The 10,600-nt window shown below is 46.2% G+C and overlaps 1 protein-coding gene across 1 annotated transcript in view; it reads left to right on the top strand.

Moving 5' to 3' along the window:
• The window catches only part of NCAPD3 (non-SMC condensin II complex subunit D3), a 31,449-nt gene that overhangs the window by 2,725 nt on the left and 18,124 nt on the right, over positions 1–10,600 (top strand). The window contains exons 4-15 of the mRNA XM_033081816.2: positions 837–1,012; positions 1,100–1,273; positions 1,772–1,833; positions 2,075–2,162; positions 3,840–3,973; positions 4,629–4,701; positions 4,979–5,101; positions 5,252–5,507; positions 6,032–6,094; positions 6,269–6,343; positions 9,088–9,161; positions 10,075–10,209. Of these exons, the coding sequence (XP_032937707.1) occupies positions 837–1,012; positions 1,100–1,273; positions 1,772–1,833; positions 2,075–2,162; positions 3,840–3,973; positions 4,629–4,701; positions 4,979–5,101; positions 5,252–5,507; positions 6,032–6,094; positions 6,269–6,343; positions 9,088–9,161; positions 10,075–10,209 (1,433 nt within the window). The remainder of the gene's footprint in view (positions 1–836; positions 1,013–1,099; positions 1,274–1,771; positions 1,834–2,074; positions 2,163–3,839; positions 3,974–4,628; positions 4,702–4,978; positions 5,102–5,251; positions 5,508–6,031; positions 6,095–6,268; positions 6,344–9,087; positions 9,162–10,074; positions 10,210–10,600) is intronic.

Below are 10,600 nucleotides of genomic sequence, written 5' to 3'. Positions count from 1 at the left end.
CTGCTCTGCTCTGACAGGCAGGGCAGGAGCTCATTGCTGGTCCTGCTCTGTGAGCAGGGAGCTTTTCACTGTGCAGCACACTTGGATGGGTTTGTTTGTGAAAACAAAAATGTCAGTCTAAAATAACCAGCAGCTGAGTGTTTCCAGCAGGTTAGTTCACAGCAGGGTCCCTTTATATTCCAGCACACCCTGAAGTTTTGCTGATCTCTGTGGTGCAGCTGGAAGGGGTCTGTCAGCCTGTGATCCTGCTGGAATGTGTCACTGCTGATGATGCACCAGCCTGGTGCAGTTCAAGCAGCTCTTTATTCTTCTCTTCAACTTTCTTAGGCTCTGGGACACCTGTGGAGAGCTCACAAACTGATTTGGATTGGGAGGGACCTAAGGCTCATCTCATTCCAAGGGCAGGGACACTTTCTACTAGAATGTTGCCTGGAAAGGCTGAGCTGGAACAGAGACTAGGCAGGGCAGAAGGGATAAAATAGATATTTATTGAAAGGATCCACCTTGGGCAGTGCAAGAGCCTGGCTGGGGCTACACCCAAGTCAAATCCAAGCTGGATCCAAATTGCCTTGCTGTTGTTTGTGCTTTCTGGGTACCAGTTCTCCTTGATTCTCTAGCTAGGGAGGGATTGTGAAGAGAACTTACTGACACCTAATATGAAGTTTCAGGGTTACACACCAAGCAGCAGAGATTCTGAAAAATATTAAAGCTAAAACCCAAGGCTTCAGACCAGGTAGCTCCAGCCTGGCCTTGAACACCTCCAGGGTTGAGACATGATGGTTTGATGTTCTCTATATTTTGTTTGGGAGAGGACTGATGTTGTCTTTTCTGGGCAGGCAGCATAGCCAACCAGCTGTTCCACCAGGTGATGTTTGACAAGTGTCTTTACACCATGACAAAGTGCTTGCCTCGAGAGCTGAGGAAGAGGAAGAAGGCCCATGCTCAAAGCTCTCAGCCCAGTGCCAGAAGGACCAGAAAGAAAGGGAAATCCTGCAGGAATGACAAGTCCAGTGTAAGATGTTTGTGCACTCTCTTCAGATACAAATCCCTATTAATAAGCAAATAGTTGGCAAGCTGTTTCTCTTTTCTGCCAATATAGATGGAAGAGATTTTGGAAGAGGAGGAGGAAGAGGATGGTGAGGATGTTTACCTGTCAAAAGAAGATCTTCTCCAAATCCGCAACGCCGTCTTCCTTCTTTTGAAAAACTTCCTAAGGCTTCTGCCCAAGTTCTCCCTAAAAGAAAAGCCTCAGTGCATGCAGAGCTGCCTGCAGGTAAGAAACATCCAGCTTGAGGAGCTTTATGTCCCCTAACAATCCTTTTGAGGATGCTGAGCATGCCACTGGGAGGGGTGGCAGCCCTGCCTTGCACCAGCTGGCCCCTGATGGGAATTGATGGAGCTGTGGGAGCAGGATGTCTGCTCTGTGTCTGCCTCCCATGCTGAGCACTTGCATGTGTTTTGTTCATGGAATCAGAAGGGTTTGGGTTGGAAGGGACCTTAAATATCATCTCCACACCCCCTACCATGGGCAGGGACACCTTCCACTGTCCTAGGTTGCTCCAAGCCCTGTCCAGCCTGGCCTTGGGCACTTCCAGGGAGATCCAGGGGCAGCCACCACTTTTTCCTAGGGAGAGCTTCTGGGTTTGGCCTTTTCTTCTGCCTCAAGAGAAGTGTTTGAAAGTTCAAGCCAATGGTGTGGCCCCAGGCACCCCAGAGCCCTGCACACCCCCCCTCAGGGGACTGAGCTCAGCTTGGCTCTCTTCTCTTGCAGGTCTTTGTGGAGATGACCAGCGTTGAGCCAGTGGTCCACGAGTTCAAGTTTTCAGCAGCAATGTGAGCAAATAATTCTTAATGTTTATATGATGCTTTGAATAATTAAAGCCCTCTGTGCTTGTGTTGTCCTTTTTATATAAAAATGGAAGTTACAAATTCTCTTATAAAGATAATTGGAATATGTTCCATGTGCTGACAGCAAACAGCATCTTGTGAATATTGAATGTTTCACAATCAGTGAGCTCTTTTAATAGTCATAGTTATTCTGATGTGAAGACACCTCTTTGCCTTCTTTTCTTAGGGATGTCAACAAAGCCAAGTCCATTCCTGAGCTGGCCTACTATGGACTTTACTTACTGTGTTCCCCTCTCCATGGCACAGAAGATAAGGTACAAGTTAAACAGAATTTTCAACACCCTCACAGCAGCATGGCAAAGGAGTGGTTGCTTCTTTCCTTCTCTGCATGTCATTTTTGCATGTGTGGTTTTTATTTTCCAGTTTCTCTCTCTGCTGGGTCAGAGCAAAGATGTTTTTTTCCACCCCAGTCCTTATTCCCTTTTGTTGTAGTTATGTCAAGACAGACTGGACTGGCATCACCACCAGTCCTTTCTCAGAAAACTCTTCATGCCTTCTTTCAGTGACTTCTTTCTGACTCCTTTGCTTATAGACAGCTCCACACAGCACTGACTCCTTCTCTAAACCCCAGCCTGTCCCTTTCCCTGCTGCCTAACCCTGTCTGTCCCTCACAGAGCATCTTCTTACCTTGTCTGTCCTGTGCACAACCACATCTCCCTTACCTGCCCACAGCACAGCCAACTCCATCCCAGACTGCAGCAAATTCTCAAGCTCTGAATCAAACTGCAACTAGTAGCCAGCTAGCCCACTTTTTTATAACACCCAACCTCTTTGGGCAGGCAAGGCTATTTCCACTCCTCTTTAATCAGTCCAGCTGTAATTCCTTGGGAAATATTCCCTCCTTACAAACTATCATCCCACAGCCTTTGGCTTTTTTGCTGCTGCACTTGTGTGCAGTGAATTCCTTGCTCTGCTGGCTCGTATTGCAAATGAATTGAAAACAAAGGAGAGCTGCAGTGGCATTTGGCTCTCTGAATTTCAAAGTAGAGGATTGCAGGTGGCTGGCTTTGCCTGGAATGTTGTGATTCCCTGCTAGATGGAGCTGCAGCACTTCCTGGCAGTGTGTGAGGACCTGGGCTCTGTGCACCCAGTGAGGCTGAGCAGGGCTGGTTCTTGTTCAGAGAACACTCTGTGATCATGGAGCAGCCAGTTCTGCCAGAAACTTTGCATCTTTATTTGTTTAAATTGGCCAGCAGAGCAGAGCATTTCCCACTTACCTGGGTGCTGCTGAAGGCTGGGTGTGCCTGAGATGTGTCTGTGAGTCTGTGACCCCCCCAGGCTGGTTCTGAGCCTGCAGGCTGGGAATCAGCAGCTGTCTGGCCAGGAAAGCCTGGAGCACACATAACCTGGTTATTCCTGAGTGCCAGCCCAGCCCCAGCAGCCCTAGCCCTGTGTGATTCTGCCTCCTTGGTTTCTCAGTGCAGCATGAGCTTTTTGGAGCTGGTGACATTTGTGCTGACAGCAAGGTGCAATCACCCTTCCCAGACCTGCCTCACCTTCCCTGGCTCTCCTGCTTGCTCAGGGAATGTCAGGATCATGAGGCAAAGCGTGGCAAGGGAGGCAACTCCAAAAGTTCAAGTGCACATGGTACAAAACACGTTTAGCTTAAGACATCTCCTGTGCAAAACCCAGTGAGTTTCCTCAAATTCCAGATGTTTCTGGTAAAAAAAAAAAAAAAAAGTCCACAGGGGACTTTAGAGGGAGGGCTTTGCCCTCTTTGGTTGATGCTTTCAGAAATCTCTTCTGAGACCTTGCTGAACTGGCATGAGAACGCCAGGGACAGTTGATGTGTGCATTTAGAAAGTGTCCTCTTGGAATGTCTCTGCTAGGAGCCTGGCTTTAACATGTGCTGTTGTTTGAGTCAGAATTATTTCATGACCCTGGACTGCCTGTCCATGGAAAAGATCCTGCCAATAACCTGTTGTTTGCAGACCCTTCGGTGTATGTTCCAGCAGCTCCTCAGCGTCGTTCTGATGGTGCAGAGCACTGGGGGCTCCAGGCACGAGGCCCTTCCCATCACATCAGCTGTGACCAGTGCCAGGGACCAGGCTGTGCAATTCATCAGGTGACATTCAGAGCTCTGAGCATGGCTGCTCCTTTCTTCTGGCATGCCTTTGCTTTGCTGTTGAGGTGATAAAGGGATGAGACAAACTGGCACTGGCTTTGAAGTTGTTTGTGCAAATGAGGCTTAATTAAAATGTCTGGAATGGGAATTTACTGAGCTTGCTGGCAGAGGGGGAAGAAGGTGCTGTGGAAGGGACCCATTTTCTGTATTTTGTTCTGTGTCAGTTTTTCAGGTCTTGTGTTTTACTGCAGAGAATTGTGAAGGAAATGGAAGATTAACTTGGAGCTCATTCCTCCATAGTTCTTTGCTCTCTTCTGCTTAATGATGTGTTTTCCTTTGTTTACTCCCCCTGTTGGGGATCCATGTTGTTGGAAATGTAGTTTGTGCAGAGATCCCCAGACAACGTATAAAAGCTTTTTGTGTTACCCTTCTACTTGTTTAAAAGTATGGGGAGGAATTGTTTTGTGCCTGCAAAGCCAGTTTAATGTGGAAAGTTGGGATAGTTCTCTGAGCATATCCTGCTGCACTCATGATTCCAGAATCATGGCCACTTTTCCTGACTCTTCAAATGCATTCCAAAAGGAATACCCTTGATTTTTCCTTTGTTATAAGCCAGCTTTTTTAAAATGTGCTTCTCTCTCCCTCTCCTGTGCAGTTCTCTGGTAGATGAGCTGAAAGAAGCTGTTTATCCTGTCCTGAGAATATTGCTCCAACATATCTGTGCCAAGGTATGCCAAGCTCTGCTGCTTCTGGAGCTGGAGAACTCGTGTGGCTACACTGGAGTATCATTAATAATTTAGGAAATCTGTTTTCACAATCTTTTTGTAAGAAATGAAAACATGTGATGACAAAGTAGTGACTGAGGAAGCTGTGATGATTCTCCCAGCTATTGTTGGATGTGAACATATCAGCTTATTAAATAAATAAAAAAAAAAAAACTTAAGGCCTGAAATGCCTTTCTAGCATCCAGAAGTATGACAGGGTGCCCTTGCCCTTGTCTTTCAGGTGCCAGACAAGGCTGAGTATCGCAGCTCTGCTGCCCAGGCCCTGGTGACCCTGCTGGACAAATTCCCCTGTGCAGAGTTCGCTGACTTCATCGCCTGGCTTTATAAATTCTCACTCAACCTAGTAAGTGCATTTCCTTGATGTTCTGGAGATGAAGGGCTCAATCTCAGCACTGAATAACTGTGTCACTGCTGGTACCCAGAGGCAAGAAAACTGAGCATATCCTGCTGTTCACTTCCATTAACAGAGCACCTCGTGTGCTTTTTCTTCCAGCAAGTTTCCTACAGAGTGTTTGCTCTTGATGTAGCCTTGGCTTTGTTGGAGCTACCAGAGAGGAGCCCAGACACCTCCTTGTCCCAGGACCGTCAGAAGTTCCTAAAGCACAAGTTTTTAGTGCAGGTCATGGTGTTTGGCCGCTGCTCAGACGTAGCTCCCGTGGTTCGGACCAAAGCTCTCAGCAGCTTTGTCCATTGTCTGGAAATGAAAGCTGCTGCTACCTTGGAGAGCATTCAGGACTTACTACAGAGCTGTGAGTATTATGGGCACATGAGGTAATGAAAGTCATTCTTGAACTTTCAAGGGAATAATTGCTGGGAGGTAGGAGTTGTCAGGAACTTAAAAACTGGCACACAGAGTCCTGACGTAGTGTGTCATAATGAGCAGTAATTCATGAGCCTTGCTGCTTATGAAGCCTTATATTTGGAAGGGATTTATTCTTGTGTATCAGTTCTAAAGAGATTCCTCCGTGAGGTCCCTTTGAAGGATGTTTACAGACAACCAAAATTGCTCACTGGGAGGAAAAAAAAAAAAGCAGTTCATTCTTGCCTGACAGCTGATTAAATCTTGAGTTGCCTTTTGCTTCTGCTAAGTTGTTCTGTTCGTGACTGGCATTCCGAGCTCCCTCAGGTGTGCTGAAGGCCAGATGGCACAACTCAGAGCCTGCACACAGCACCCCGTGGTTAGATTGCTTGCCTGAAAAAAGCTTGGAATGACAGAATATCCAGAATTAAAATACTTCATGTGACTTCCTTTTTTGTTTCTCTTTTTTGGCAGCCTCTGTCCGCACGGTGTTGGAAGCAAACACAAACACTGTGAGCACGACAGGCACTGCAGAAGGTACAGAATCATTCTTCTCCAGTAAGTCTCAGGCTTTTCTTGGCATGCATCCTTAAAATACACATATCTGTGCAACCTAGGGCATGCATGAGGCTCTCTGTTTAGCACTGAAGCATTTTCTTGCTGGCTGAATATATTCCTTTATTATTCTGCAGCTTTTATCTTCTCTTTCAGCTGTGTCCAACCAACCACTGAAGACCTTCCAAACTGTCGAGCTGACAGACAGCAGTGACACTGCTGGGCCTGATGGTATGTCAGAATTAAAGCAGCTTTTTCAGATAACCATTCAAAGCCTTAATTGAAATCAGACTTTCTGAGGTGTAGTCATTGTCCATTTCTCAAAGGAAGTGGAGAAAGCTGTTACAAAACACTTAGGGGTGATGAAGGGGGTGGAATTGCCAGCCATAAAGAAATACTATTTCCACTCAAGTCTGAAAAATGCATTTAATCCTGAAATGCTGATGTCTGTTGGTACTAATGTGGGGCAACACTTGTTGAAAAGCAGGTAATTCATTCTTTCCAAAAAAGGATGGTAATTGATGTGGGATATAACACTTGTAGCTCCATGAATTCCAGGGTAATTAAATCTCTTGCTCCAGTGCACAAAAAACTGATCTATTTTGCTATGTAAAGCAGAGAACCTTTGAGTAGCACTGTTTGGAGGCAAGGATCTGTTTCTCTGCAGCATCAGGCTGAAAGCTGAAAGCAGAGTGTGACATGAAATGTCCTGATGCAGCATGGCAAGCTGCCTCTAATTTGTTGATAGCATGAAATCACCATGCAAGTTGGCTTTTGTGGCTGAGATGTTGTTTAAACCTCTCCCTTTTTTTTATCTCTTGTGTGGAAAAAGCTTTTCTTCCTAACCTTTCCTGGCCCCCACTCTCAGTTGTTGCTGTTCACCTCCCTTGAACTGCTGACAGTCCAATTCTCTGCTTGCTTCACATCCTGCAGTGGTGCCTTTGTTCCAGGCTGCTCCTCACAGGGAATCTCCCTCCCTATCTCCAGGAGCCAGGCTCCAATCTCCCCCCAGTGAGAGCTCCCTTTTGCAAACACACTCTGCTGATAAATTCCCCTAATCTGCTCCCTCAGATAGAAAAGTCCTCCAGGCCACTCGAGGTATTGTGTATTCCTTGTTTAGTTGCAGGCTCCTGTGCCAGAGGATGCCTGGGTTTGTCTCTGATACCCAGCTGAGCACACACTTGGCACTTGGCAAAACAAATTAAGAAAAGGCTGGAATGAGGAAAGACTGTCTGGAGCTCCAGAGGATGCTGGAATCCAGGGCTCTCCAAGGCAGTCAAGGTGCATTAGCAAAGCTGTCTGGCACATGCCTATGCTTGGCTTATGCCTGTGCTAATTTTGCACTCCTCTGAAGACAAAACAGCTCTTTTTTTGTTTTTAGGAAAGGAATAAATCTCGGCCAGGGATAGTCAGAACATGCTCAGCGCTCAAGGGCAGAGATAAGAGGGGTGGGGATGATCTGCAGGGTGAGGTGTGCACTGCAGAATTCCCTCTGCCCACCAGCATCAAACATTCCCTTCCCCTGGCACTTCTCAGCCCTTTGGAACTTGGGATTTTTGGTTGTTTCTCTGTTTGGTTTCTCCCCCCACCCTCTTTTCTACATCAGAAAAATCAATGTCAAAGTGTGATAATTGATCACCTTCACAAGACTGGGCTATTTTAGTGGCAAAATCTTGCAGTGGAAAGGTTCTGTGCTTTTCCTGGGCAGCTGCTCTTGGGAGGAGGATGGGACTGCACTTAGCTGCCCATTAAGAAAGCCCAGATCAAAGTCCCTTTGCTTCCTTTTGGTAAAAATGTATTTTTAAGCTAGTTTTGCTTAGTTCCCTGTGACTAATCCTATTTTTTAATGGCAACAGGATGGATGTCCATGTGAATCTCTAAGTAACAGATCTCCAAATTTGGCATATCTTTGGGAAATCTGACTTAATGCTGGGAGAAATCTAACAAACAGCAATAAATAGAAACCTTAAAAGCCATGGTAAAATGTTTGAGGTCCTTATGGCCAGTTAATAGCCCAGTGATTCAAAATGTGAGAAATAATTGATCTGTGTATTCAGTTGTGTGTCATTTAATAACTTATGCCTTGATGATGTATTTTTTTCCTGTCAGCATGCAGAAATAAGTATGAATATGGCTGTGCAGAGTAAAATTTGAGCCCTAACTTGACACCCAAGGAAGAGAGATGTGTTCTGGTTTCCTTGTACTCTGAAGTGTTCTTTGTTTGCAGCTGCCATTCTGCAGCCTCCAGGAATTAACAAATGGAGTCATTTCCCCTCTGTACCTCACAGCAGTTCATACATTAATGCTTGATGCTGTGTGCAGCTCTGAGGCAAAACTCCCAGGAGCTTGTGGGTGGTGTGAGCTCTGCAGAGCCTCCCCTGGCTCTGTCTTGGCTCCATTTGTCTGAGCCCTGCCCACAGGTGCCAGGGTTACCTGAGCCACAGGTTTTTGTTCTGCTGTGCCTGATTGATCTGATGAGCTCTGACATCTTTTGTGGAGACAAACAAAGAATTCTGAAATTACAGATTCACCTTTTTTTTTTTTTTTTTTTCTCTGTGTGTCTCAAGTAATTTGTTCCATCATTTCTTTTGGTGGTATATTAAGATGTGTTTTCAAATGAAAGAAGTGGGGAAACTGTTTGGGTTTGTTTTTCCTTGTGGCTTATACCTCATTCTGGGTGATTTTAATTGTGCTGTGTTCAGTCCTTCTGAAAGTTTGGGGAGCTGTTTGAGTTTGTTTGTGCTGCCAGAGCAGCTGTGATGCCCCTGGATCCCTGGAAATGTCCCAGGCCAGGCTGGATGGAGCTGTGAGCTCCCTGGGACAGGGGAAGGTGTCCCTGCCATGGCTGGGTTGGCACTGGATGGGCTTTAAGGTCCCTTCCACCCAAACCATGCTGGGATTGTGTGATTGTAGCTGGTGCTGTGGACAATTCCTTCTTTGTGGGGGTAATTCCTTTTTATCCTCATTTTGGATAGGAGAAGAAGTCATGGCCATGCTAAGAGTGAGAGCTGGAGATCAGAAAACCAGCGTGAGGAAATCTGCTCTGCAGGTAGGGTGGGGTTTGCATCCTTCCCTGCTCTCAGTGATTACCCAAATTGTTAAATAATTAATTAGGCCACGGCTTTGCTGCAAACTCTGTCACTTTGCCCACTTGTAGCTTCCTGCTCACCCTGCAGAGTGCCTTCAAGGCATTAAAGATCTTGTTTACTAGCTGCTGATAAGTAAATAATGCAGGCATAATGATGGAAATTTCTCTAGTACCCTTGCTGGCTGTTATTCCGTCATTTGCAAGGAGAGGCTCTTGTCAAATGTCAATAGGCATTTCAATTAAGAGACTTCCTCATAAACTGAAGCATATTAGCTGCTTAGTTTGTTTTGACCTTGTTAGCAAAGGGATTAGGTTATATCCAGCCTCTTTTTGAGCTCTGTGTTGCTTTCCTTGCTGCTCATTTCTTTAATGAAGTCATTAGCTTTTAAAGAGAGATGCTTCAATGGAAATTTCCTTGTTTTAAAAAAGAGGTGTCTGCTGCTGACTGCCTTCCTCTGTTAGTCCTGTTCACCCCAGCTCTTCCCCCTCAATTCACACTGATTTGAGCTTCCCAGTTAGGGCTTTGCAATTCATGTTTTAATGCTTTCTGATTAAGAATAAAAATAAATCCCTCTCCCTTATTGCCGAGTAGAAGCTGTGGCTCATACAGGAGGCACGTTACTTTCAAGGGGAAATTGTGACATTCTCCCTCTCCAGCTGCAATTCCAGAGCAGGAATGGTTGGGATGATGTTTTCTGTTTCATTTTACACCTCTGGTTGTACCCAGCCCTCGTGAATCGTTAATGTACATTAACGTAATATCGCTCTGGCTGTGATAAATCTGGATTTTTGGATAAATTTGGGTTTTTTGCTTTGCCACCCAGTGCTCCTGGCGTGGATTCCTGACAGAGCTGTGCTGCTGTTTGCCTGGCAGGTGTTTGAGAGCATCCTGAAGCTGGGGCTGATGGCGTGCACGGAGCAGGACGTGGGCGTGCTGCGGGATCGCTGCCGGGACCCTGCGGTGTCGGTGCAGAAACAGGCGCTGCACTCCATCACTGAGCTGCTCCTGGTGAGGCACAGGGCTCTCCAGGGCACAGGCTGGACAAGGTTAAGGGAATGAAAGTGGGGGTTGTCCTAGTTTAGGGCAAATTTAGGGAAAACCTCCAGGAGGAGTCCCCAGAAAAGACTCCTCCCCCACCACCGGGTTTGGGAAGAATTTCCTCAGAGGAAAAGTGGAAAAAACCTGTTTATTAATCAAACACAACACAAGAGAAGAAAATGAACAACCCCAGATGACAAAATAATAACTCTTTCACCGGTGTGAGAGGGTGACAAACTCAGAAGATCTCTCCTGTGGGTGGTGTCAGTCTCTGGTGCTGGGAATGACTGCAGGGCTCAAATTGCAGAGTCCGGTGTTCCAGGTCCGGTCCAAAACGGGTTCAGATGGTATACAGAAAGGG

Source organism: Catharus ustulatus, chromosome 28 (genome assembly GCF_009819885.2).
Source record: "Catharus ustulatus isolate bCatUst1 chromosome 28, bCatUst1.pri.v2, whole genome shotgun sequence".
Taxonomy (NCBI): Eukaryota; Metazoa; Chordata; class Aves; order Passeriformes; family Turdidae; genus Catharus; species Catharus ustulatus.
Note: the sequence above shows the minus strand (reverse complement) of the source record. Positions and strands in the feature narration are given on the sequence as shown.